The 27,328-nt window shown below is 36.8% G+C and overlaps 1 protein-coding gene across 8 annotated transcripts in view; it reads left to right on the top strand.

Moving 5' to 3' along the window:
* Positions 1–27,328, top strand: part of ITCH (itchy E3 ubiquitin protein ligase) — a 106,069-nt gene that overhangs the window by 19,031 nt on the left and 59,710 nt on the right. For all 8 annotated transcript variants that reach the window (XM_053925971.2, XM_053925970.2, XM_053925973.1 and 5 more), the window contains exons 3-4: positions 14,890–14,980; positions 26,781–26,922. In XM_053925971.2, the coding sequence (XP_053781946.1) occupies positions 14,911–14,980; positions 26,781–26,922 (212 nt within the window). In that variant the 5' untranslated portion in view covers positions 14,890–14,910. The remainder of the gene's footprint in view (positions 1–14,889; positions 14,981–26,780; positions 26,923–27,328) is intronic.

Here is a 27,328-nt window from a genome sequence, read left to right as displayed (position 1 = left end):
GGAGTTTATGTCCCTCCAGTGAGACAACTGTTAGGCAGCTTTGATTCACTTTTCTTTTTCCCTGTTTAAAATTTATTGATTTCAAAGAGAGAGAGAGGAACAGAGAAACGGAGATACATTGATTTGTTGTTCCTCTTATTTATGCATTAATTGGTTGATTCTTGTATGTGCCCTGACTGGAGATTGAACACGCAACCTTGGTGTATCAGGTCAATGCTCTAACTAACTCAGTTACTCGACCAGGGCTCTGGCCTATTCTTCTTTTTAAATTGAGGTAAAATTCACCATTTTAACCATTTAAAAATAATACTTCAGTGTTGGATCACTATTGATCTAGTGGGGAGTATAGACTGCGTGTGGTCTAAACATCTTAACTTTTTTCTAAAGAGAAGCTAGAAATTCATTTTTTGTGAGAACTCTTTATTTTTAAATGTTGGCAACTTATAAATTCATAATATAAACACTGTGGGCCAAACAAATCACCACTGTGGGCTGAATTTATCTTGTGGGTTACCACTTTGCAACCTCTGATCTGGGGCTTGACTTTTTGCAGCATAACCCATATTCCCTGCCCTCTGGGAAGAAAGTCCTTACCCACATAAAGATTTAAGACAGTTCAAGTAATACCTCAAAGCAGTCTAGGGCTATATGAGGGGTATGCAGAATAATTACTAAGACAGAGAGAAAAAGTGAAGTTATTTAAGACTGGGATTCAGAATGGGCAAGAGTGAAGAGGCAAGAATGAACTTGAGGTGGTGGAAGTGCAGAGAATAGATTAGTTGGAGTTTAGATCAGTCCGAAGAGGTTTTGTGTGGACCTGGTAATAGGAGAAAGTTTGGAAGAATTAAGAGATTTAATAGGACTTAAGAGAATAAAGTCCTATTGGCTGACAAATTTAAACGGGATTTTATGAAGATTTATTTCATAATATTTAGGTCTACAATATTTGCTAGGGTTGGTGGGGTCTGGAGGTGGGGAGACCAGACTAAGGAGGTAGTAGTGGGAATACAAAGGAAGGGATAAAAGCTTGTATTTGGGTCACCCTGTGTCACTGGAACCCTACAGTAGTTAAAGATGGCTAATTTTGAAAGATTTTTTTCCTATTCATTTTGTAAAAACTGAGGTATGTCAGGATAACTCTGTGTGGACAGGCTATCCCTCTTTTTTCATGTTGTGGATCTTGCTTCATCACACTCTCAGTGCCAGCACACTCCTTAAAGATGGATGACATTTATAGTCTTACAATTTTCCAGTTTGCACAGGTAGAATAGAAAGACAAGTAAGTTTTTATGTGCTATACAAATAGTTGAAAGTTAATTAGCAGTATTACTAAATATAAATGCTGCCAGTCTTTGTCAGACAGTTTTATAAAGTGTACAGATGAACTAGGTAAAAAGTGGATCTTTATCTACAAATATGTACTTAGGGTTTTTGTTTTATGAAACTAGGATTTGGAAAGCTTATTAGTTTTGAAAAATGGTATAATATGATGGTTTTAAAGCATGGGATTTGGATTGCCAGCTCCAGCAATGTACTATAAACATAGATACTCTGACCTTCATTTTTTTTTCCTCTGAAAAATGGGCATAATTTCTACTTCCCATGGTTGTCATGAGACTGCACATTAAAAAATGTTGACTATATGATAGCTATTGTTAGTAACCTTGTTTAAAAAAAAAGAAAAAGGAAGTATCAAAGTTAATTCAACTGCTTATCACATTCCTAGTTTTGGATTTTTGGTAATTTCAGTTAACCCCTGGTAAGTTTCATTAAACTCATTTATATGTGGAATTTTTGTATCTGCTAAGGTTTGGAAACACTGAAAAATGGTTTGGTCATGGAAAAAATGTAGAATTTTTCAGCAGAAACTTGACACAATAATGAATTTATGATTCAGAATGTTTAAAAAAACTGATAAATGTTGTAGAAAGGTGGAATGTGTTTATTCTGAATAACGTGAGAAAGTGATTTTAGGGTTTTATTTTCACCAGGCTTTTTGTTCTGTTTCTATTTTATCATGAAAATTTTCTTGACGAACACATAAAAGTTATTCCTTATTTTTGGGTAAAATGAAAAATGTAGTGTTTTAAGTAGTTTTTTTTTTTAAGTAAGTAAACTGAAAAAATAATGTTAGATATAGCCTGAGGGTAAAGAATGTTTGAACACTGACTGGTGTGACTCAGTGGATTGAGTGCTGGCCTGAGAACCAGAAAGTCACAGGTTCGATTCCCCATCAGGGCATATGCCTGGGTTGCAGGCCAGGTCCCAGGTTGTAGGCCAGGTTGGGGGCATGTGAGAGACAACTGATTGATGTTTCTCCCAGCACATGGATGTTTCCCTCCCTCCCTTCCTTCTTCCCTTCTCCTCTCTCTATAAATAAGTAAATAAAATCTAAGAAAAATAAAATAAAAGAATATTTGAGATATAGTAACATTTCCCTCATTGATGAATGAATACTAAACTGAGCCTCTGAAAAGTACACAAAGTTGCTGCCATTATAGAGATGTAACAATAGGGTCAAATGGAGCTAAATTTCATTTAAAGAGAAAGGATTTGTGTTTGCTTTTGCTTTTGCTTTTTTTTGAGTCACTACCTAACCTAGTTTTTGGAGTTCATTTGCCTTGAACATTAAAAGGGATTTTCAGGTGGTTCATTTAATTATAGATCTGCTTTGGAAGTGGGAAGGAAAGGAACATGGGGACATGGGAGAAGGATTAGCTGTATTTGCTTCTGTGAAATGTCAGTAGTTAAAGGGAAATCCCAGACTCTTTTTTTGTTCTTGAATTTTTTGGAGGAAAGATAGTTACTATAGGTCTTAGTTAAAAACTATATTTTATGTATATTGAAATGTGCAGAATGTTACTACTACTGCTTTTCATTGTCCAGAATGTTGCTAACATTTAACTGTAGTCCTCTCCTCCCCCTTTGTCTGTTCCCTTAAGGGTTTATACTTTTTTATTCCTTTACTTCATTTTGCCAGGCTTTCATGAGGGAATGAAGATAGAGTACATATGTTCAGTCTGCACTGGGGTTTTTTTTTGGGTTTTTTTTTTAACCATATGAATTGATGCTTTCATCTCTAAGGGACAAAGAAAATGATTAACTTATCTGTCCTGATTATTATTTTGTTTGTTTCTTATTGTGGTAAAATAAACATACATAAAATTTACTATTTTAACCATTTTTAAGTGTTTGGTTCAGTAAAAGTAAGTATATTCACGTTGTTATTTACCACTATGCATTTCCAGAACTTTTTTTATCATTCTAAACTGAAACTGTTACCATTAAACAGTAACTCACAACCCCAGTTCCTGGTAACTACTGTGCTACTTTTTTCTCTATATATAATGTGACTATTCTAGATACCTAATGTAAGTGGAATCATACAACATTTTTCCTTTGTGTCTGGCTTATTTCAGTTAATATAATGTCTTCAAGAACATTTTTGTAGCATGTATCAGAATTTCATTTCTTTTTAAGCCTGAATATTATTCCATTTTATGTATATGCCGCATTTTGTTTATCCATGTATCTGTTGATGGACATTTGGGTTATTTCCACTTTTGGCCATTTTTTGAATAATGTTGCTATGAATGTGGGTATACAAATATCTCTCTGTCCTTTTTAATTCATTTCGGTGTATTCCTAGAAGTGGAATTGCTTGATCATGTAGTAATGCAGGTTTAATTTTTTGAGCAACCACCATACATAGTTTTCCACAGCAGCTGCACCATTTTACATTTCTACGAGCAGTGCACAAGAGTTTCCGTTTTCCACACCCATGTCACCATTTGTTGTTTTCTGTTTCTTTCTTTGTTAATAAGTCATCCTAATGGGTGACGTGATATCTCACTGTGGTTTTGCTTTGCATTTTTCTGTTGAGCATTTTTTATGTGTTTTTTTACCATTTGTATATTTTCGGAGAAATGTCTACTTAAGTCCTTTGCCCATTTTTTTATTTTTAGGTAAATTTTTAAAATTTATTGATTTTTTTTTTTAAGCGAGAGAAGCGGAGGGAGAGTCAGAGAGTGAGAGAAAGAAACAGAAACACCAGTTTGCTGTTCCACTTATTCATGCACTCATTGGTTGCTTTTTGAATGTGCCTTGACTAGAATCGAGCTGCAACCTTGGTGTATTGGGAGACACTAACAATTTACCTATCTGGCTTGGGCCCTTTGCCCATTTTTTAAATTGTTTTGTTTAGTTTTTTGACATATTAACAATTTTCCAGGCTGCTGTCCATATCTTTTCTGCGTCTGGTTCTACTGCTGCTCCTTCTTTCCTATTGTTGAGAAAGCCGCTAGAACCATTCTCAACGTACAGTCCTTTGGTTAAATGTTTGATGACAAGAGGTTACAAGTGAAGGTTGGTTGGGGCAAGACCTTCATTACATTTTTTTTAAGTTTTGAATTTCTCTGTTCTTCTCTTTTAACCATTTACTTGGTGGGGTAAACATTTATAAAGGATTAAGCCTTTATGCAAGGAAGTGTCCCTGTGTCATTTAAATGTTACTTTAGAGAAGGAAAATATAACATCTTATTAAAAGAAATTTGATTCTCGCTATTGTTACTGTTTCCCTAAGAAAATACAAGTCAGCCTGAGGCATTCAAACAAGGGTTTTATCGTTTGTAATTCTGAGGGGGGAAAATCTGTTTCAGTCATGTCAGTGATTCACTTCTTAACATGATTTCATTTTGTGATGATGAGAAGTTTTGAGACTGGTATTTGTTAGGGTTTTTGTCTTTGTCAAGAGAGGGTTGTAATAATCCTAGACTCAACATACTTTAATAATTTTGAAAAGGAGTAAACTGAATAAGTTCAAATATAGCAATAAGTGTTTTTTGTTTGTTTCTCTTTTATCTTTTTTGGCTCTTTTATGGAACCATGGTTTTAAATCATGAAATTAACACTGAGCAAGGCTAGAGATCTCAGTTTTTTTTGGCATAGCTTGTGTTCTGACCTTGAATGGTCCACTTCGATTGGGTTGTGTGCCTCATTTTTGAGTTGTAAGGGTTTTTTTTGGGGGGGAGGGTATGAATTCTGGATATAAATCCTTTACTGGATATGCAACTTACAAAATAATGTTTTCTCAGCCTTTTGCTTGTGTTTTTTAAAATTATATTTTATTGTTTATGCTATTACAGTTGTCCAAGTTTTCCCCCCTTTTAATAATGTCTTTTGAAGAGTAAAAGTTCCTAATTTTGACAAGGCTTATTAATTTCTCATTTTTTTTCCCTTTTGGGGATGGTACTTTTGATGTTACATATAAGAATTCTTTGCCTAGCCCTGGCTGATGTGGCTTAGTGGATTGAGTGCTGGCCTGTGAACTGAAAGATTGCTGGTTCGATTCCTGGTCAGGGCACGTGCGTGGGTTGCATGCAGGCCAAGTCCTCCATTGGGGGTGTGCAAGAGGCAACCTTCTCTTGCACATTGATGTTTCTCGCTTCCTCTCTCTTTCTCTCCTTTCCCCTCTCTCTAAAAAATAAATAAATAAAATCTAAGAAGAAGAAAGAATTCTTTGCCTAATTAGGCAATCCATTTAACTTTCCTTGATTTCAGTTTGTTTACCTGTGAGAACAAAAAGGGTGTGTGTGGTATTTTACCCTCTTTGGAATATTTTTATTCAGTTCCTTTTTAGATTCAAAGTAGAGAAGGTAGCCTTGGAATAAAATAAATAGTAAGGGGGAAGTATACAGACACCTTTTTTTTTTTTTTTTCGAGTGTAAAGTTGGCTCTGCTTTCGTAATCCTATTTGTTTCTCAGTGGGTAAGAGGTAATTTGTCCCATCTTTTCTCCCCCTAGTATTTAGGGCTCTCAGTGTAAATGGATCTCTGTTTGATTTTTTTTCTGGTTTTAAATACTATCTGAATAACAATTTTTTTAATTCCTTTTAATAAAAATGCATAAATTTGTTTCTGAAGTGTGCATAGGTTACTCAGTAACTTACTAGTATTGACACTGAATTTATGTGATAGTTCTTAAGTGTTTAGAAATTATATGAGAAAGCCTTGCTGGAAGGTTGGGGATAGAGGACATCAGGGTCTTATATTTTGAGAATTCATGGATATTGAGAGATAGTCAGAAACAAGGATGTTTTAGGAGCCAGGAAATTAAACTTTACATATAATGAGGTGGTGTATTATTACACAAGCGTTGTTTACAAAAGAGCAATATTTGTAGTAGCACAACAGTAGTTATATTTATTATGGCATGTCAAATCCTTTAAACTCTAGCAGTAAATATTGAAAGCTGGGAAACAGCTTGTAGCAGTAGTTAATATTAAAATGTTTGTTGGAAAGCCATTTGGGGGAACAGGGAAAAAATTGACTTCTGGAATACTGGGTACAGAGTTCAAACCAGCAAATGAATGCTAAAAGTTCAGTTCTGGTGCCAATTTCCTTAAACTTTGTTTTCATACTATTGAACTTTGAAAGTCGTACCTTCCTGTTTTTCTCTTTGAATAAGATAATCATCTCTTTACGCATATTCTTTACAATCCATGCTGATACAGTTGGTTGAAAAATGGGAAAGGAGCTTTCAGTGAATGACATGTGATGTTCAGAGCCAAGGTGTCACTGTTGTTGTAGAGAGAGGATGGTCCACATCCTGCCTCCCTGTTAAGGTAACTTTTTCCAGGAAATAGGAAAGCAACTTTTCCCCATCACGTTTGGGTTTGAGTTCATTCCCTCCTCTTTTGTTGAGAAATTAAGTTACGGAAATGAGTATTTATTTACTTTCTACCCAACCCAAAGAACTCTTTAGTCCCTATGATGATACCTTCAGCAACCCCATATACCAAGGTCAGCTCCTTTGCTATCATTAGTAGAGAACAGGATCTAAAAACTTTGTTCCTTGTAGTCAGTCTCTGTTACTGTGGCCTTAGGGAACAGACTCTAGTTTTCAACCCCACTGGGTATTGGTGGCTACTGGTTGCATACACAAAAACCATCATTAACTCTGTGGTTTCACTTCCAACTGGATTGAAGCTGGAATCCATTCTTCACAGTAGTGGCTGGTGAATGATGACAGATTTTTCAAAACAGGTCCTTTGATACACAACTCTTTCACTTGAGTCTGGTTTGGGAACATGGCTGAGTGATCCTATTCAAGGGAGACTACTCAGTATTTACAGTTACCATTTATGCTTCTGTATTTTAATAAGGCTGTTTGAGGGTTTGACTTCATTAGGCTTTAGCTCTTTGAATACCACTGTGTACTTGAGATCTGAATTTTGTACTTTGTTTCAATAACCAGTTTTTCTCCTCATCAGTTTTTTATGTTATCTGAAATGTCTTTTTGGTGGCTTTTAAGGAAATATAGACCTTATTAAATTATTGAAAGGTCTTCTAGGTCAAAATAGATGTGGCCTATAAAAATAACTGATTGTTAGATATGTTATTTATGAAAATAAACCAAGTAAATTTCATAATATTCTATTTAATAATTTATAAGTAGGATACATATTTTTAAAATAAGGCCAGAAATGTGTTTGCCTGTTTTTTGCTTATGGGTCAGGATGTTACTGAAATAATCTTGTGAAATATGACTCTTCACATTTTTCTTTCCACTGCCTTTCAGGAAGATGTTAAGATTAGTTTTTACCTCTGGCAATGCTTTAGCACATTTTTTCTACATTAGATATTCTGTCTGTCACATTTTTATAGTGTGATAGTAAACATTACTCAAAATAAATTATGTAAAACTGTTAAGAATTGACTCTAGTTTGTTTCTTTGTAACTGATAGGCTAATAGGTAATAGATTATTTTAACGTTATGTCAGATCTTAGATTCAAACCGATAATCTTCATTGGTTTAAGTCACAATGGTTTATTAGGTGGAGATACCTAGTAAACCATACCACTGTACTTGATTGTGAAAACTTTTTTTAAAAATCACTTTAAAAATCAGTTATTTCCATAGGAAATTCATGCAGAGGCATTTACCTCTGTCTCTGTTATGAATTTTAAAGCTGTAGATGGAGGCAAAGTTGAAATGGCTTTAAAAATTGGGTGTTGGCCACACATCCTGGCCAGCTGAGTGATCCTGCTGAGTCTCTGGCCAAGACCTCACCAAAATGCCATCTCAAATGGAACATGCCATGGAAACCATGATGTTCACGTTTCACAAATTTGCTGGGGATAAAGGCTATGTTGCAAAGGAGGACCTGAGACTACTGATAGAAAAGGAGTTTCCTGGATTTTTGGAAGATCAAAAAGACCCTGTGGCTATAGACAAAATAATGAAGGACCTGGACCTGGACCTGGCCAGTGCTGAGTGGGCATAGTGGGCTTCCAGAGCTTCTTTTCACTAATTACTGGGCTCCCCATTGCATGCAGTGACTATTAGGGAAAGAAGTAGGTAGCACTGAGCAGCTATTTCTGCCCTGATAAAGAGTTCTCGAAATTGGTTGCTTAAGGAATTTCTGCCCCACAGCTTCCCCCTGTATAAGGTTTTCATGAGCAGATTAGGACCCTTAGAAAAAAATGTACAAATAAAATCCCACCCCCATTTGACAAGAGAAAGAAAAGTCAATGAAAACCAGATAGGTTTTGATTTTTATATTACTTTCATCCTCTTGCTCTCAGTAAACAAATGTATTTTTTAGTTCCCCCCCACCAAGAAAAATTGAGTGTTGGGAGGAGGGTAGAAAAGGTGAAAGTAGGATAGATTGTAAGATGAAAGGAACATTAGGAAAGAAAGGTTAATCTAACAGTGAGATGTGGAGGTAGAAAGAAGGAGCTAGACATGGACATGGGTCTCCCCAAAATAAGGAAACTAAGTCAGTTTTCTTTTTGTTGTAGAAACTAGATTAACAGCATTTTTTTGGTCATTCACATTGGGAATGCATTTAAAAAAATTATTTTATTGATTTTAGAGAGAGAGAGGAAGAAGGGGAAGGGAGGGAGAGAGATTAGTTGTGCCACCCATCTATGCACTCACTGGTTGATTCTCGTATGTGCCCTGACTTCGGAACCAACCTGCAGCCTTGGCATATTGGGACAATGCTCTAACCAACTGAACTACCTGGCCAGGTCAGGGAATACTCTTTTTTTCTTTTTGGTCAAGTTTATTGAGATATAATTTACACATAATTAAATTAATTCTTTTCAAGTATACAGGTCTTTGAATTTTGATAAACACTTTACTTGTGCTCCTTTGTAGTCATTCATCTCTTCCCAGTCCCACCCCTTACGAAGCACTGATGTGTTTTCTTCCCAATAACTTGGCCTTTTCCAGAGTGTCATAAATAGGATCATAGGGTATATTAGTTTCCTAGGACTACTGTAATGGATTACTACAACCAAGGTACTTTTTTTTTTTTTTAAGATTTTATTTATTTATTTTTAGAGAGGGGAAGAGAAGGAGAGAACTATTAATTGGTTGCCTCTTATTACATGCCTTGACTGGGGACCGAACTCACAATCCGGGCATGTGCCCTGCCTGGAATCAAACAGCAACCTTTTCTTTTGCAGAATGACACGCAATCAACTGAGCCACAATGGTCAAGGCTAGGTAGTTTCAAAAAACATAACATCTTTATTCTCTCACAGTTTAGGTGTCCAAATGGCCAAAATAAGGTGTTAGCAGGGTTGGAAACTCTGAGAAGGAGAATCTGTTCCATGACTAAACTAGTTTCTGATGGTTGCCTGTAATCCTGGGCATTTCTTGGCTTCTGTACACTTCTTTCCAGTCTCTGCCTCCATTTTCAAGTGGTATTCTGCCTGTATGTCATCACATCATTTTTACTGTGTGCATGTCTCTATGTTCAAATTTTCTTCTTATAAGGGTACCAGTCATTGAATTAGGCCACCCTAGTTCAGTAGGACCTTATCCTAAATTGATTGCACCTGCAAAGCCCTGTAAGGCCAAATAAGGTCACATTCAGAGGTTCCAGGTAGACATGAATTTTGAGGGAGACACTGTTCAACCCATACTAATACATGGGTATGTAGCCTTTAAAAATGATCATATAATAAAATTGGCTTTTTTTGGACATACAGTTGCATGAATTTTAACACATGTATAGATTCTTAAAACCAACACTACAACCAGGATACAGAACAGTTTCTTTACACCAAAAACTTCCCTTGTACTGCATTTTTGTAGACATACCCACCCTCTATTCTTGACCTCTGACAGATACAGATTTGTTCTCCCTTTTGGAAACTGTCACATAAACGGAAACCATGTACCTTTTTGAGACTGGGTTTCACCCAGACACAGCATGTGACCTTTGAGATTCATTCAAATTGTTGCATGTATCAGTACTTTTTTCTTTTTATTGCTGAGTAGTAGTCCAGCATATGAATGTACCACAGTTTATGGTTTACCTGTTGAGCTACTGTAAATATTTTTGTACAGATTTTATGTGGATATAGTGCTTTTTGTTTGTTTTTCATTCCTCACGGGAGGATACATTTATTGACTTGAGAGAGAGAGAGAGAAAGAAACATTGATTGGTTGACTCCCATTTGTGCCCTGACCAGGAATTGAACCTGTGAACTTTCTGTGCACAGGACGATTCTCCATCCAACTGAGCCACATGGGCCAGAGCTGGACATAGTGTTTTGATTTCTATAGCCATGATTTCTCAATCTTGACACTGTGACATTGGGCTGGATAATTCTTTGTTGTGGAGGCTGTTCTGTGCTTTATAGGATGTTTAGCAGCACCCCTGGTTTCTACCCACTAGATAACAGTAGCAACCTGCCCCCTGCACCCTCCTGCCCAGTTGTTAAAAAATGTCTCAGAGGACAAAACAGTCTCTGATTGGGAACTTTTGCTCTTAAGGTAAATACCAAGGAATGGGATTGTTGGATCATACAGTAAATGTTTTGAACTTTATGAGAATTGAGCACAATGCTTTCTAGGTTGGCTGTACCATTTTGCATTTCAACCAGCAACATAAGACGATGTTTTTGCTTCCTTGTCAGCCCTTGGGGTTTTCTTGTTGACTTAAAACAAGAATTTTCTTGTTTTAGCCATTCTAATAGAAGTGTTATGGTGTCTCCTTGTGATAGGATACTCTTTAAAAAAAAAAATTCTCCTTTATCAAAACAACGTAATTGTATCATATAGTGTACAATGTTATTATTTATATGTAAAAATGTGTTATAATAAGTGTGTATTATACAGTATACATTTTAAGCTTTATTTTTTATTGTTTACACTATTATAGTTCTCCCCAATATTTTCCCCCTTTGCCCACTTCCACCCAGCTGTCCCCCTCCTCCTCCTCTCAGGCCATCACCATACCACACTGTTGCCTGTGTTTATGGGTTATGAATACATGTTTCTTTCTTTTTTTTTTTTTTAAATACATGTTCTTTTAAGACAGAGGGGCAAGGAGGGAGAAAGGGAGAAAAACATCAATGTGTGGTTACCTCTTGTGTGCCTCCTACTGGGGACCTGGCCCACAACTCAGGCATGTGCTCTGACTGGGAATCAAACTGGCAACCCTTTGGTTCACAGGCCAGCACTCAATCCACTGAGCCACACCAGCCAGGGCCATTGCTTATTTCATATATTGCATTTTTTATTTCTGACTGGGTTTTTTTTTTTTATGGTTTCTATGTCTTTTTTCATGCTGTTGAATATCCTTATAATCATTACTCTTAACTCTCAATTTGATAAATTGCTTGCCTCCATTTCATCTAGTTCTTCTGGGGAATTCTCTTGTTCTTTCATTTGGGGTCTGTTTCTTTGTCTTCCCATTTGGCTGCTGCTTTGTATTTCCACCTTAGTTGTTAAACTGATTAGTGATAGAGCCTCAAACTGTAATCAGCAGCCTGGCTTAAGCCCCACAGAGTGGGAGAGAGTAACTCCTGCAGGCGGGGCTCTTGCTTCCCCCCAGGCTGATGCCACTTTGGAGACGAGTGCTTTGCCTGAGAAAGAGGGCTTCTGCTGTATGGGGAATGACTCAGCACAGGGATCCTGGCAGCTGTTCCTTCAGTTCTCTCCCTGGAAACACCAACCCCAGACTCCCCTCAAGCATCTCTAGCATTCTGCCCTCCCTCTGCCAGAGCCCAGGGTAAGTGGCTGCAAATGAAATTTTGTGCACTGGCCTTTTAAGAGGCTCTTTTGAATCTCCAGCTATCTCCTGGCAAGACCGAATCCCTTCTGCCTTTCACAACTGAATGGTATCTGGGTTCCTTTTTGACTCTGCTACTGTAGGCTGGGGTGTCCAGCTGGAGGTTTAGACCCCACAGTTCTTAGATGGAACCCCCCAGCTGCTGAAATATCCCTCCAGAACTTCAGATGTTGCCCGTGGGAGCCCAGCCAACCCTGTTGCACCTCCTCCACATTCCCTACCAGTCTCGTTGTGCTGAAGTGGGTTCTTCTGTCTGTCCTTGATTATAAAACTTCTCTCTAGCTAGTGTTCAGTTGGTTACTCAGGATGATTTCCCTACAATTTAGTTGTAATTCCAGATTGGTCCAGGAAGGAAGTTAATGTAGCTTCCACTTACCCCTCTACCATCTTGGATCTCTTGATGTTATAGTTCTGTGGCAAATAGCCTTTGGGTATTGAGGAGAGGGTAAAACTATATAGAATGTGGTAATGTCGTCTTTGAGGGCTCTTTCTATAACAAGTACTTTGAGTCAGAAGAATACCCTATGCCGTGCATTCTTAAAGTTTATCTGTTAACATCTCATTTTCTTTATATTCTGGGTGACTACTAATGACTTTAGTTATGGTGTATGCCTTTCCTGTTTAAAATAAAAGGGCTCTTTTAGTAAATTGTAGCTTATAAAACCTCTGAAATGTTATAGTTTAAACAAACAAACAAAGTGAAGGGAAGAGTATATATACCAGACCAAGGAATGAGCTTAGTCACTGTAATAAGGCCACAGTTTTATCTTTGAGTGTTTTCATTCCTTGTGTAAGTCAAGGAATAAAACACTGGATTTTCTAGAGTTCATTTCAGTAGTAACTGTTGTTCCATTTCATTTTGAGAGATTTGTGAAGACATCAGAATTGTTTTATATTTAAAGTTTAATGTAAGTCTGATTTTATATAAAGCTTAAGGTAATATTTACAGTTTAATGATATATTGTTTGCCTTTTTGTATTTGTATACTTATTTTATAGTGTCTGGGAAGTAGTAAGTGCTAACTAAATTTTGTTTGACTTTAATCTTTACCTGGATCTATTTAAACTATTTCTAATATTTTCATCCAGTCCCCCAAAGACCAAGAACAGATTTTTATATTTTATAATTTTTATATTTTATAAATACTAAAACGTATTTAGTTTAATTCAAAAATAGTTCATGATTTTTTTTTTCAATTACATAAGCATTTAATCTTGACAACAACCCTGTGATTTGGAGATGGTATTATCCTCATTTTTCTGGTAGGAAACTGTGACTTCGAGAGGTTATATGTATATATATCTCAAACAGTAAAGTATTGAGCTAGGAAATCAAGCCGAAGTGTTCCTACTCTTATAAAATCTTTGTTATACCCATTATGTTGTTTTCACATGGGGATTAACTTTTGCCTGATTAGGGACAGAAGATATGTTACACTTTTTCATGTAGTATAATTTATCGTAATAGCCATTTCTTTGTTCATTTTATTGAACAGATATTTAAGTATTTGCAATGTGTCAGGTACTGTTTTGGGCTTCTGGGTTTCATCAGTGAACAACACAAAAATCCCTGCTCACGTGGACTTTATAGTCTAGACCAGAGCATGAAAACCCATAAACTATGAAGTGAATTACTTAGTATGTCAGGAGGTGATATATTCTGTAGGAGGAGAAAATGACCTGGATAGGTAGAACAGATTGTAAAATTGCCAAGAGATCAAATAGAATAAAGGTCCCTAAGGCTAGAGCATGCAGGAATAACAAGGAAGTAAGGTGCTGAGTAGGGGAGGAGAATAGAAGGAAATAGAAATAAGATCAGGAAGTTGGGAGCAGGGGAAGAACATGATATTAGGTCTGTTAGATCATTGTGTGGAATTAGGCTTTTACTCTCAATAAAAAGGGAAGCCTTCTATGGGTTTTCAGTATTTTAAAAAGAGTCATTCTGGTTGTGTTGAGAATAGATACTGAGGCTAGATAAGGGTAGAATATTAGGTTATTACAGTAATCTAGGAGATTTACATATTCTAGGCATAATCTAGGAAAAAGATGGCTGCCAGAGGCAGCTCTGAACACATTAGTGGCAGAGGTAGTGAGAAATGGTTGGATTCTGGATATATATTTTGCAAACAGAAACAACAAAATCTGCCTGCAGGTTGGAAGGGAAATATAAAAGAAAGGAGTCAAGGAGGACTTCAAGGATTTTAGCCCAAGCATCTGAAAAGTTAGAGTTGCCATCAACCGAGATAGTTTATAGAGAAGATGAGGAGTTCAGTTTTGGATATGTTAAGTTTGGTTTATCTTTAAATACCCAAGTAAAGTTGTTTAGAGTTGAGGAGTGAAGTCTGGGGTAGAAATACAAAGTTGGGACTCTTTGTTATATAGATGATATTTAAAGCCACACCACTGGATGATATTTTTGAGGAAATGAGTATCAAGAGATAAGAGGGAACCAATAACTGATCCCTAGGTTACTCCAACATTAAGAGAATGGAGAGAAGAGAAAGAATTGTCAGAAGAGACTAAGAAGAAACGATCAGTGAGGTACAACATAAACTTAAAGAAGGTGCTTTAGAAACTCAAGGGAAGAAGGTAAATCTTGGGAAGAGGAATAATCAACCATGTCAGATTTTGCTGATAGGCAGGATGAATACTAGAATCGAAAATTATATTTAGCAATGTGAAGGCTACTGGCAATTATGTAGCCTTCAGTGGGATGTGGAAATGGCCTGGTTAGCACTATTTACATATTTTTAAATGGGAATTTTTGATGTTTATAAGTATTTTCTTTGCCATGTTCAGGTTTGCCATCCTATTGGTGGTATGTCTGACAGTGGATCACAACCTGGTTCAATGGGTAGCCTGACCATGAAGTCACAACTTCAAATCACTGGTAAGTCTTAAAAAGACCTACTGCTTTACTTTTTACCTCCCAACATAAAAAAAAATCTTAAGAGAAGAAAATCTTTAGTGACTGCTTCATATCAAGTGATAAATTAATATTTGCTTTATGAATGAACAAATAAAATGTGTATGTGTATAAAAATAGGGTATTCAGGGTATTCCTGGGTAGCATATATTAGTATTTCATTTCTTTTTATTGCCAAATAATATTTCATGTGTGGACGTACCACATTTTATTTATACAGTTATCAGTTGATAGGTGTTTGGGTTGTTTCCACTTTTTGGTTATTATAAATAATGCTATGAACATTTATGTACGAGTTTTTGTGAAGCTGTATGTTCTTTGTTCTCTTGAGTATATACCTAGGAGTGGAATCACTGGATCATATACCCATTATTTAGCATTGTGAGGAATTCCAAATTGTCAAAGCATCCTGCATCATCCAACATTCTTACCAGCCTTGTATGAAGGTTTCAGTTTCTCCACATCCTTGCCAATATTTGTTGTTTGCTTTTTGATTATAGACATCCTTGTGGTTATAAAGTGATATCTTGTGTGGGTGTGATTTGCATTTTTCTGATGGATAATGATGTTGAGCATCTTTTCCATATGCTATTGGCCATTTTCTTATCTTTTTTGGAGAAATAATCTGTTTAAATCCTTTGGTTGCTGTTTTTACTTAACTAATATATCTGTCTTTGTTTCTTCCTCTAACCTACTAGCCAAGTATAGTACTTTCAGATTAATGTTCTTAACATGCCACCTGATGTTGCATGCCTGCTCAGAAAACCTCAGAGCCTTTTCCTTGACTGTGATATAGAATTTCTTTAGCTTGCGCTAAGTTACTGGTCTGGCTCCATATGATCTCTTTGTAGTTCTTTATACATATGAATTATTTGTACTAGTCAAGGTAAATCACTAGATTTTCTTCAGACATGCATGTGTATCTATTACACAGCAAAACCCCAGTCTCTCCCTTTTAAAGTTAATAGCATTTATTGTTCATAGAACAGTTATCATCTTCTGTATGTTATTTTAGTTTCTACTATACCCACCTATGTATTATGAATTATTAAGCTAAAAAATTACAGCCTTACTGTCCTCAAAACCTAAAAGTAATCAAAGTATATAAAGTATCACTTTCTTAAGGTCACAGGATCTTATAATTTATTTTTGGGAATTCCTTCACTAACTAGAGTCTCTTTCCTAAGAAATGTCTGATTCCCTAAGAAAGATACATACATAAATATATATATAAAGTCAGTTTCTAATTGTTTCCTCTGTCCTCATCTTCAAGTTAGCCTGAGGAGCTTATTTAATTGGGCCAGGATTCTTACGGCTTTTCTTTGTGAGAGGAAAGCTTAATATTGAGACCTTTGATTGGAACAATCTTTTAAAAAATTCTTTGATTTTCAGATTAGGTAAGTATTGGGTTGGCCAAAAAGTTTGTTTAGTTTTTTCCATAAAATAAAAGACATTATTCATTTTCACCAGTAACTTTATTGATTAGGATATTTTGAGTATGTCTGCTATCTCCTTCTATTGGCTTCTAGTTGGCAGAGACCAGGGGTGCTGCTAAATGTCTTCCAATACATAGGACAACCCCACAGTAAATAATTATTTGGCCAAAATGTCAGTAGTACCAAGAAACTTTGCAAACCACTTTTGAACATTTCTTCAGTCACAGCACCTTCTCTCCATATACTGCACAAATCATTTTTTGCATTTCAGTTGTTTTTGCCATTCTTGAAATAATAAAGTATAATATGCTGAAAATGTTGAGTATTTTCTTCCATCTTCAATATGAAAATGGCCACACAAAAATTCACCAATTTTGTTGTTTCTTAAAAACCACACACTGATAAGACAGCTGTCACAATACAATCTAACAAAATTGTTTTGAAAGAAGTTAAAGACAAGTAAACACTATTAGAACCATCGTATGGAAAAAAACTAAACAAACTTTTTGGCCAACCCAATAGTGTACATGCTATTTATTTATTTATTTATTTATTTATTTATTTATTTATTTATATCCTCACCCGAGGACATGTTCATTGCTTTTAGAGAAAGAGGAAGGGAGAGAGAGTGAGAGAGAGAGAAACATCCATGTGAGAAACATTGATCAGTTACCTCCCCTACACAACCCAACTGGGGACTGAATCCTCAACCTAGGTATGTGCCCTGACCAGGGATTGAATCTGCAACCTTTTGGTGTACGGGATGGTGCTCCAACCAACTGAGTGACCAGGCCAGGGCTACATACTTTTTACTTTAAACACTCAGTAAAATAATGAAGTGAGGAATTCTAATGTATCATCTTAGTCCTCAAAGACAAATATTGTTATATTCATTTAAATTTAGGTTTATATATATATATATATATATATTTTAATTATATTTTATTGATTATGCCGTTACAGTTGTCCCAATTTTCCCCTCTTTGTCCCCCTCCACCCAGCATCCCCCACTCCCTCAGGGAACCCACACACCATTGTTCTTGTCCATGGGTCATGTGTATAGGTTGTTTGGCAGGTGTATTTGGCAGTATACATCTCCTATACTGTACTTCCGTGGCCATTTTGTAACTTCCTATTTGTACTTCTTAATCCTGTCACCTCTTCACCCATTCCCCCTTACCCCTCTTCCATCTGGCAACCATCAAAACACTCTTTGTATCCATGATACTGTCTCTGTTCTTCTTGTTTGCTTAGTTTGTTTTTTGATAGAAATACATTTGTTGACATTTTATTGTTCATAGTTTTGATCTTCTTTTTCTTAAATAAGTCCCTTTAACATTTCATAAAATAATGGTTTGGTGATGATGAACTCCTTTGCTTTTCTTGTCTGGGAAGCTCTTTATCTGCTCTTTGATTCTAAATGATACCTTTGCTGGGTAGAGCAATCTAGGCTGTAGGTCCCTCATTTCATGACTTTGAATATTTCTTGCCAATCCCTTTTAGTCTGCAAGTTTCTTTTGAGAAATAAACTGACAAACTTATTGGAATGCCCCTGTAGGTAACTGCTTTTCTCTTGCTGCTTTTAATATTCTCTTTATCTTTAACTTTTAGCATTTTAATTATGATGTGTCTTTGAGTAGGCCTCTTTGTGTCCATCTTGTTTGGGATTCTCTCTGGTACCTGGACTTGCTCGTCTATTTCCTTCACCAAATTAGGGAAGTTTCCTTTCATTATTTTTTGAACTAGACTTCCAATTTCTTACTCTTTCTCTTCTACGTCTGGCACCCCTGTGATGGGAATGTTACAACATTTGAAGTTGTCCCAGAGGCAATTTACACTCTTCATTTTTTTTTGGATTCTTTTTTCTTGTTTGCGTGGTTATTTTTTGCTTCCTTATGTTCCAAATCATTGATCTGATTCTTGGTGTCATCCACTCTACTGCTGTTTCCCTGTAAATTGTGTTTTATTTCAATCAGTGTATCCTTCGTTTATGACTGGATGTTTTTTATACTTTGAGGTTCTCACTAAGTTCCTTGAGTATCCCGGTAACCAGTGTTTTGATCTCTGCATCTGATAGATTGCTTTTCTCCATTTTGTTTAGTTCTTTTTCTGGAGTTTTGATCTGTTCTTTCATTTGGGCCATGTTTCTTTGTCTCCTTGTTTTGGCATCCTCCCTGTGTTTGTTTGTTTGTATGTGTTAGAGCTGCTATGACTCCCTATCTTGGTAGTGTGACTTGTAGCAGTTGCATAGCCTCCCCTATCACCCAAGCTGGATACTCGAGGTATGCTCTTCACGTGAGCTGAGTACAACCCCCTCCTGTAGTTGAGCCTTGATTGCTGTTGGCAGGTCAATGGGAGGGATTTATCCAGGCCAGTCAGCTGCAAGGAATGATTGTGACCACTGTCCACCAACCTCTGCCTTCTGTGGAGGATCAGCTGTGCAGGGGCAGAGTGGTTGTACTCTGACCTGGTCTGTAGCTGTCCCCTAGGTGCTCGGTCTCTGGGTTTTCCCCGGTGGTGCAGACCAAGGGTCAGCCCCACCTGTGTTTTGCCTGGGGCCACCCTGCCTGAGCTGTAAAGCAATCTGAGATGGCTGCTACTTGTGCTGAACTTGGAGATTCCCAGTTGAAGCTAAGCTATGAATCTAGTTTGTCTGCTGCTAGTGCCTGACTGGGACCGCTTAGCAAGAAGAGGAATGGGTGTTTCAGTGTTCTTAGGGTTCAACTGGGGTGGGGTGGAGGGATGGGGAGAAAAGGCATACAACTGTAATTGAATAACAATAAAAAAAAAAAAAAAGAAGAGGAATGGGAGCCGGGAACTCAGGTGAGGCTGGCTTTTGTTTGTTTTGAGAGAATTTAGGAAGTTGTGAAGCATGAGCCAAGACCAGCTATTCATATGGAAAAACAGCTTGAGTGGGCCCGTAAGTTGGGTGGGATGGAGTCTCTGGGGATCTCAAGCCCAGGGCAAACTCTTAGATTGATGGAGTCTTTAGATTGATGGCACCAGCCTGCTGGCTCTGTGGCCCTGCAGCAGGAGGGTTTAGATAATGGACAGTGGACTCTGCCTGCCTTTCTTCTGGGAGAAAACTGTTCTCCAGCTCTTGCCTTCATGCCAGTCAGGTCATGCCTCCCCAATATGCTACTGTTGCCTTTCAAGCAGCTACCCTTGTGCTGGAGCTCAGAAGGAGTGAGTCTGAATTAAGTCTGTGTGTGGGTTCTATGAGAGGAACTGCTTGGGACTCTAAAAGTTTCTTCCACCAACTTAGTCCCCCCGGTTTTTTGCAGCTAGAAGTTATGGGGACTACCTTCCTGGAACCCTTGACTGGGGGCCTAGTGTGTGGCTGGGACTCCTCAATTCCAAAATATATCTCTCAAATTTTTATTCACCACTGCAGGACCAGCACGTCCTGCATCTCTGCCCCTCCTACCAGTCTGGATAGGTTTGGTTTCTTTAATTCAGCAGTTGTCAGAGTTCCATTCAACCCAATCTGACAATTCTGAGTGATGGTTATTCTATATTTTAGTTGTAGTTTTGATGTAGTTGTATGAGGAGGTAAGCTGTGTTTACTTACCTATGCTTCCATCTTGACCAAAAGTCCCTGTGTTTACATTCCTGTAGACTTTCTTTGCATAAAGTGGCTGTCTGATTCACTATTAACATTATTATCATAGTAAGAAGAATATTTAATAAATGCCAGAAGACATCTCAAGAAGTGTAACGCTCAGCCATTTAAAAGTTTTTAATCTTGGGTCTAAAAATCCTGAGAATGCAAGAGTTCAGGGTAAAAACAATTTAATAAAAACAAAATCTTGAATAATGGATAAAAGTTATTTATTTAGCAAACATTGAGACAAATGGAGAGCACAAGATAATCAACAATTAAGTGCCAGGTTGAATAGAAACAAGTGCCCTTCATAATTCATTGTTTATGTTTCTGCTTTTAATGCTAGAGCCTGCAGATCTAAGGGGTTTTTTTGCACAAATCTCCTTAATGACATTGTATTTTTTATCCTGTGTTAATGGGTCAGTTATAATATTTTGCTGTTGTTGTAAGCTGCTTTGACATCTTTGTAGAATTGAGGAAAGCATAAATATGTATGTATAAAAAATGATTGCCATGGTGGATGGTAATGGCCAGAAGAGATAATAAGTTTGTTCATGAAAGAGAGATCAGTATTTGGCTAGAGTAGCTTGCAAAAGAGGTGGTGCTTGAAGCATTGCTACTGTTTGAATGTAGAGAGGTAGAACAGGATCCTTTTAGGAGAGAATATGAGAAAAAGGAATGAAGAAATGCACAAGCTTTCCCTTTATGCCCCCAAAAGCTACTGCTGCACAGGGTGGGTGTCATGAGAATTGATGGAGGTGGATCATCTTCAAGTATGTCAGGGCTACAAAAAAATCATTGCTAAGGGAGATTGGAAGTAATCAGAGTTTTTAACAAAGAACAGTCATTTGGATTTGTGTTTTTATAAAGTTGATGTGAAAGACTGACAGAATTTAGGATCAGAAGTTAAAATTCTACTCTGTGGTTCTAATCAAATTTATTTCCTTAACTATGATACATACACACATATATATATTCCTGTTATCTGTTTACAATATATATTTGCTAATTTGTCTTAACAGATTAAGGGCAAGTGGGACATTTATTTCAGAGAAATGACATCTATTCTAAATTGTAGCAAAATGGAGGTTTAAAAAAATGATTCATAGTGGTGTTGATCAGTGGATTGTTTGGATGAGCTTCATCAACTTGGGTGAGCTCTAATATACCTGAATTTTTTATAGAAGTAAGGCAGCCTCCCCTTTCCTTTTCAGCATTTACATAAAATAAAAAAGTGTAGTACCAATGCATTAGTTAACACCTTCTATAACTTGAATCTAATATATGGCCATAAGCTGAATAGCCATTTAGCTCTTCAAGTTTGAGTTGAGTAAGAAAGATTATTTTTTTTGCTGCTCTTTCACATAGATTCCAGGCAGTTCAATGAGGTATCCCCTTTGGGAAGTTCCCTTGACTTTTAAATGATCTTTTAACATTTTGTCTGGTATTGAATATACCTGTATTGTTTTTGTGTTGGGCAATAGATTACCTGTATAATTTGGCAGATAGATGCAAAAATTATGTTTTCTTTACCTCTTTGTTTATTATCCTTTGCATCCCTGTCCATCATTAGATTCTGCTGATTTTTACTTTTGCATTTCCTGGATCATCTACTCTTTTTCTCTAACCCTGTTGCGTGGATACCTTACCTTGGATGTAAGTCTATTTCTTACATCCTTTTCTGTCATTAGTCATTTCCTGTTTAATTATGTTGTATACATAACCTCAGCTATACTGAATTTATCTGTGTTTTTTATTTGATGTTTGCTGTATGCTATCATTATACTATATTGACAAAATAAGTACTTTGGTATTTTCTAGAAATTTTAGTCTCACTCTTTACTCAAAACTCATTTTTTAAAAATACTCACCTGAGGACATTTTTCCTGTTGCTTTTTTAGAGAGAGAGTAAGGGAGAGAGAAAAACATTGATGCAAGAGAGAAACATCAATTGATTGCCTCCCATAAGTGCTGGGGATAGGGATCGAACCTGCAACCTTTTGTTACTGGACAGTACTCCAACCAACCAAGCCATACCAGCCAGGCTCAAAACTCATTATATGAGGAAAAGAAGCCATCTTATTTTAATTATTAATAATTGGAATTAAATATTACTGTATTTGCCTAAATTTAGTGGAATACCATATATTTAGCTCTGATTGCTTGGTCCTTCATAATTAAAATTTAAAGTCAAGAGTAGATACCCCATTCTACCCAGACAAGATGTTATTCTGCCAGAGGCCTGTCATGACTTTTGACCACAGAGGTAGCCCTTTCCTAGTTGATTGTGTCTCTTACCAGTTCATCATATGGCTAATTTACCTGGTCTCAGCACCCTTAATTGTTTTCCCTTGTTCACTATAGCCTCCTGGTTCCAAAAATAGGTTAGATAAGTTAAGGAGTCACTTTTGTTTTCTTGATATTTAAATTATCAAAGTTTTTATTTTGTATTGGAGAAATAAGATGAGGAACTGAAATTGGGTCAAAGCATTGATTGATCAGAACAATACTAATATGTACCACAAAACTATATATGCAGTAGATATTGTATGTGTATGAGAGACAGACAGACAGACAGAGACCAACAGACTATAAAGCAGGGAAACTTGTTTTCCACTATGACTAATCATTTGGTTCAACAAATGTATTAAATGTTTCTGAGGTTTATTTAAATCACTAAGTGTTATAGGAGTTATAAAGACTGACTACATCCATACCATGACTGTTATTACAGGGTGAATTAAGCAAGTATAAACTAATAAACTTTCTGAAAAACTAGGGATGAAAAGCTCTAGCAGGCATACATAAATATGGAAATGCTATGGAAGCCTAGAGACAGGAACAATAAACTTTGTAGGTTTACAGAAGCATTCAGACAAAGAGAAGGAAGCATTTGTCTTTTAAGAAGTTGGATTTTTTTGCCCTGGCCAATGAGGCTTGGTTGGAGTATTGTCCCATGGGCCGAATGGTCATAGATTCAATTCCCAGTCAGGGCACATACCCAAGTTTTGAGTTCGATCCTCTGTTGGGGCACATTTTAGAAGGCAACCAAAGGCAACCAGTTGATATCTCTCTCTCCCTCCCTCCCTCCATGTCTCTCTGTCTCTCAGCAATGAAAAAAAATGTCCTTGATTAAGGATAGAAAAAGAAGTAGGATTTTATTGGGTGGGAAAGGAGAAAAGATAAGAGAGCACACAGAGGCATGAAAGTGCATGGTACTTGTGAAGGATAGCAAACAGCTAATGGTGGTTAGAATGCCAGAGTGGGATTTGGTATAGGAGGAGGCTGGAGCAGTACATAGTAAAAAATGTAAAATGCTTCCTGAGAGTTTAAACTTCTTTTTGCAGACACTAGAGAATCATTGAAAAGTATTAACATGATCACATCTGTTTGAGGAAGATAATTCTAAGAGCTGTGAGGGGTTGGATTAGAGAAGTGAGAATAAAAACAGACAATTATTAGAGGTCTCTTGAAGTGGCCTAAGTGACAGATAATACTAACTTTTTTCTAGCTCCTTTTCTTCCAGTTTATAATTTACAGTTCTTTTATTGTTAATTTACTATGAGAATTTAAATTTCAGTAAGGTGGTGTCCTGTACAGGGTTTGCAGTAGTAACCTTTGGGCAAACTTAAATTTTGTTGAGCTTGTTTTTTTATGTATAAAAATTAACATAGTAATACCTACCTCACAGAATAGTCATGAGTATTAAAATGACAATATTTAAGTGTCAGACACACAGTAAATACTAATAATTGGTATTAGTTTCCCTTACCTCTTTTATTTCCCAATTTAAAGTTTCCTGAAGCAGGTTTGTGGGGTTGGGAGGCATTATGTGTCAAAATAGCTTTTCAAAGTTGGAATCCTAAAAAGCCATTGAAGACAGAGTATTTCCTTCTTGTCAGGCCCGCAGTTGCTCTTTGTTCTAGGTTTAATCTGTTTCAGAGCACCAGAAATATATGGGTTTATGCATAATTGTTTGGACTTGTTTTCCCTTTTCTCAGACCAGAAATGAATTAAAAATAGGGATGTAATATTTTTTTGTGGCAAGTCTGTGATTAAATTTGGCTATGTATTAAGTACTAGAGCTTTATAGTACACATTAATCAGATAGAGGTCTGGTCCCCACTTGAATATATTCTGTTCTGAAAAAGACTTCTTAGTGTTTCCACTTAGATGCCTTACAAGCATCTTAAATTTTGTACATTCATTATAAGACTCTTGATTTCCTGCCCCTGCCACCCTCCTCAAACTTGTTCTTTTCCGTCTTATTAGATTACACTATCTTCCATCCAGTTATTCATGCCAGAAACCTGGGTGTTATCCTTTTTGCTTTTCCCAACTTCCTCGTGCAATCTAATTCTGTTGGTTCTCCTTAGAAAATAGTTATTCTTCCCCATATCCGTATCCAAACCACCATCAGTTTCTTGATTAGATGACTGTATTAGCCTCTTAACCTCTACTTTTGTCTCCCTTTCAACTTATTTTTCCCACAACAATAGAGTAATGTTTCGGTGTTAATTTGATCATCTGTTTCCTCAATGCTCATAACAGTACCGGATATGTTGTGGGCACCCAGTATATTTGTTGAATAGTACTCTTTTACTTACACGTCCTCAGTGGCTCCTTATTGCCTAATTTTCTGGAGTTATCTCTTTCAGCTCTTCTTTTTCTTTGACAGATATTTTTGGTAATGCCTATTGATTTCAAGTCAGATTGAATTTTATTATACTAAGCATTTCAAAAAATGACAGAGCTCTTAGCCCTGGCAGGTGTAGCTCAGTGGATTGAGTGCCATCTGCAAACCAGAATCGCCGGGTGGATTCCCAGTCAAGGCACATGCCTGGGTTGCAGGCCAGGTCCCCAGTGTGGGCTACATGAGAGGCAACCACACATTGATGTTTCTCTTCCTCTCTTTCTCCCTTCCTTCCCCTCTCTCTAAAAATAAATAAATAAAAGAAAAAAGAAAATACTAAAAAAGACAGTGAAGCTCTAATTTATAGAATGTGCATACGTTGTTAGAATAGTAAGTCTATAGTAGCTGGCTTGAATGCTACCAAAATGACAGAACCACAAAAGGACAGAAATATTTGATTTAGGTGAAGTCAATGGATTCAGGGCTGCCGCCTGGAACTGTGCCTGCTAGGATGTCCAGATTATCTATGATTTGGACTGTATATTGATTGAGCTTCTTGGGTAGCTGCTATAGGGTCCCTTAACCTGATGGACAATGGCATTCCCTCAATTTTTCTGCTGGAGTAGATTTTCAGATGGTAGAGTATTTCCTTAGCTGTGATCACCTCATTGATAGGGAAGCAATGAGTTGTCACATGTGGAAACCATGGGGTGCTCTGCTAGATTGAAATCTATTTGTTATACCTTCCACAGGGCTCGGGCAAGACTATTTAAAAAAATTTTTTACCACACTGTTGTCCATGTCCATGAGTCCTGATTGCTGCGGGGAGGAGGGTATAAGGGGACTAAATGGTAATGGGGAAAATATAATAAAGATGAAATTTAAAAAGTAAGTAAAAATAATTTTTATTGATTTTGTAGAGAGAGGAAGGGGAGAGGGAAACATCAATTTGTTATTCCACTTATTTATGCATTCATTGGTTGATTCTTACATGTGCCCTGATGGAATCGTACCTGCAACCTTGGTGTATCAGGACAACTCTGTTAACCAGCTGGGCTACCTGGCCTGGCTGTTTTATGGCAAAAGTGACTAACTCAAGGGTAAAGGCTAAGGAGTCGTTATCTCCCAATGCACAATGTAGGAATGTTGTGCTAAGATAGTATGAGATATATGGATGCTAAAAGTAATCTTAGTTTGTAACCCTCTTCCTCCCGTGGCTTTCCAGCATGCTTAGAATAAAATCCAAATTCCTTATCTTGGCTAAACATAATCTCACCTCATTTACCATCCCTCCCTGGTTGCTATACTTTTCCTCAGATAGGCCAAGCTTTGTCTGTTTCCAACTCCAATCTTCACATGACTAGAGCTACGTGTCATTAATATGGTTGCTTAAAAGTATTTCCTCAGAGGCCTTCCTTACTGTCAAGTCATTCTGACACATTAGCCTGTTTTTCATCACAAGGACTTTTCTCTAACTAGGATTGTATCTCCTTGAGAGCCAGTGCCTTTTCTGTACTGTAAATAAATACCTCTATCCACAGTTTAGAGCAATATCTGATATATGGTAGACGTTTAAATACTTGTTGACCAAATTTGTCGATGTACTTTTTAATTGACTTTGGAGTTCTAGGACAAGTAATACTGAAAATTGGCAATTATACTGATGATGCCGTTGGGAATTTGGGAGGATAGGGTAGGGAAGTCCAATATTTATTCACTTGGATGGGAGGAAACACAAAGGTCATGAGTGAATAAAATTAGTACTGTATTTTTCGGACCATAAGACGCACCTAGGTTTTAGAGGAGGAAAATAGGGAAAAAATGTGGCAAAATACTTAATAACATAAATAACATAATATTCCCCCCCCCCATGAGCCAGGTAAGCTACGTTTGGGCTATAAAACGCACCCCCATTTTCCTCCCAAGTTTGGGGGAAAGGTGCATCTTATAGTCCGAAAAATACAGTAAGTATTTTAGAGTAAAACTGCTTCTCTGAGTTATAGTAATGTTTTACATAACCTTTATGAAATTAAAGTGATTTGAAGGTGAGCTAGTATCTCAAATATTGAACTATTTTTCTTTTTCTTTTAGTCATTTCAGCAAAACTTAAAGAAAATAAGAAGAATTGGTTTGGACCAAGTCCTTATGTGGAAGTCACAGTAGATGGACAGTCAAAGAAGACAGAAAAATGTAACAATACGAGCAGTCCCAAATGGAAGCAACCCCTTACAGTGTAGGTTTGAAAGTATTTTCTACAGTATATTTTGTTTAGTAGGTGAGCAAAAGTCTAGCTTGAAAAAAGTTTCTCACTTGTTTTCTTTGCTTTTTCCCTCTCTCATCTTTTACCCTGTCCTAGAACTCTTCCTTCTAGCCCCCTTTTTGTTTCTCTTCAGATATTTCTGTTTTTCTAGTCTCTCTTGTTCTTTACTTTCTCCATTTTAGTTTATGATGGTATCATTATTGCCCCTGAACAACAGCTGGGTGAGCCCATGGTCATAGACAATTCTTAGTATCAAATTTCCTTAACTTAGGAAATAGAGGGCCATGAGTAACTCAGTTTAATTTTTAATTTTTAAAAATAGTTTGTTTTTTGTTTTTGTTTCTTAATTACAATGCCCACACAGAACCTACAAAGGGAT

The sequence above is a fragment of the Desmodus rotundus genome, chromosome 6 (assembly GCF_022682495.2).
Source record: "Desmodus rotundus isolate HL8 chromosome 6, HLdesRot8A.1, whole genome shotgun sequence".
Classification (NCBI taxonomy): Eukaryota; Metazoa; Chordata; class Mammalia; order Chiroptera; family Phyllostomidae; genus Desmodus; species Desmodus rotundus.
The sequence above is the reverse complement of the archived record's forward strand: the minus strand, read 5'-3'. Positions and strand labels throughout refer to the sequence as shown.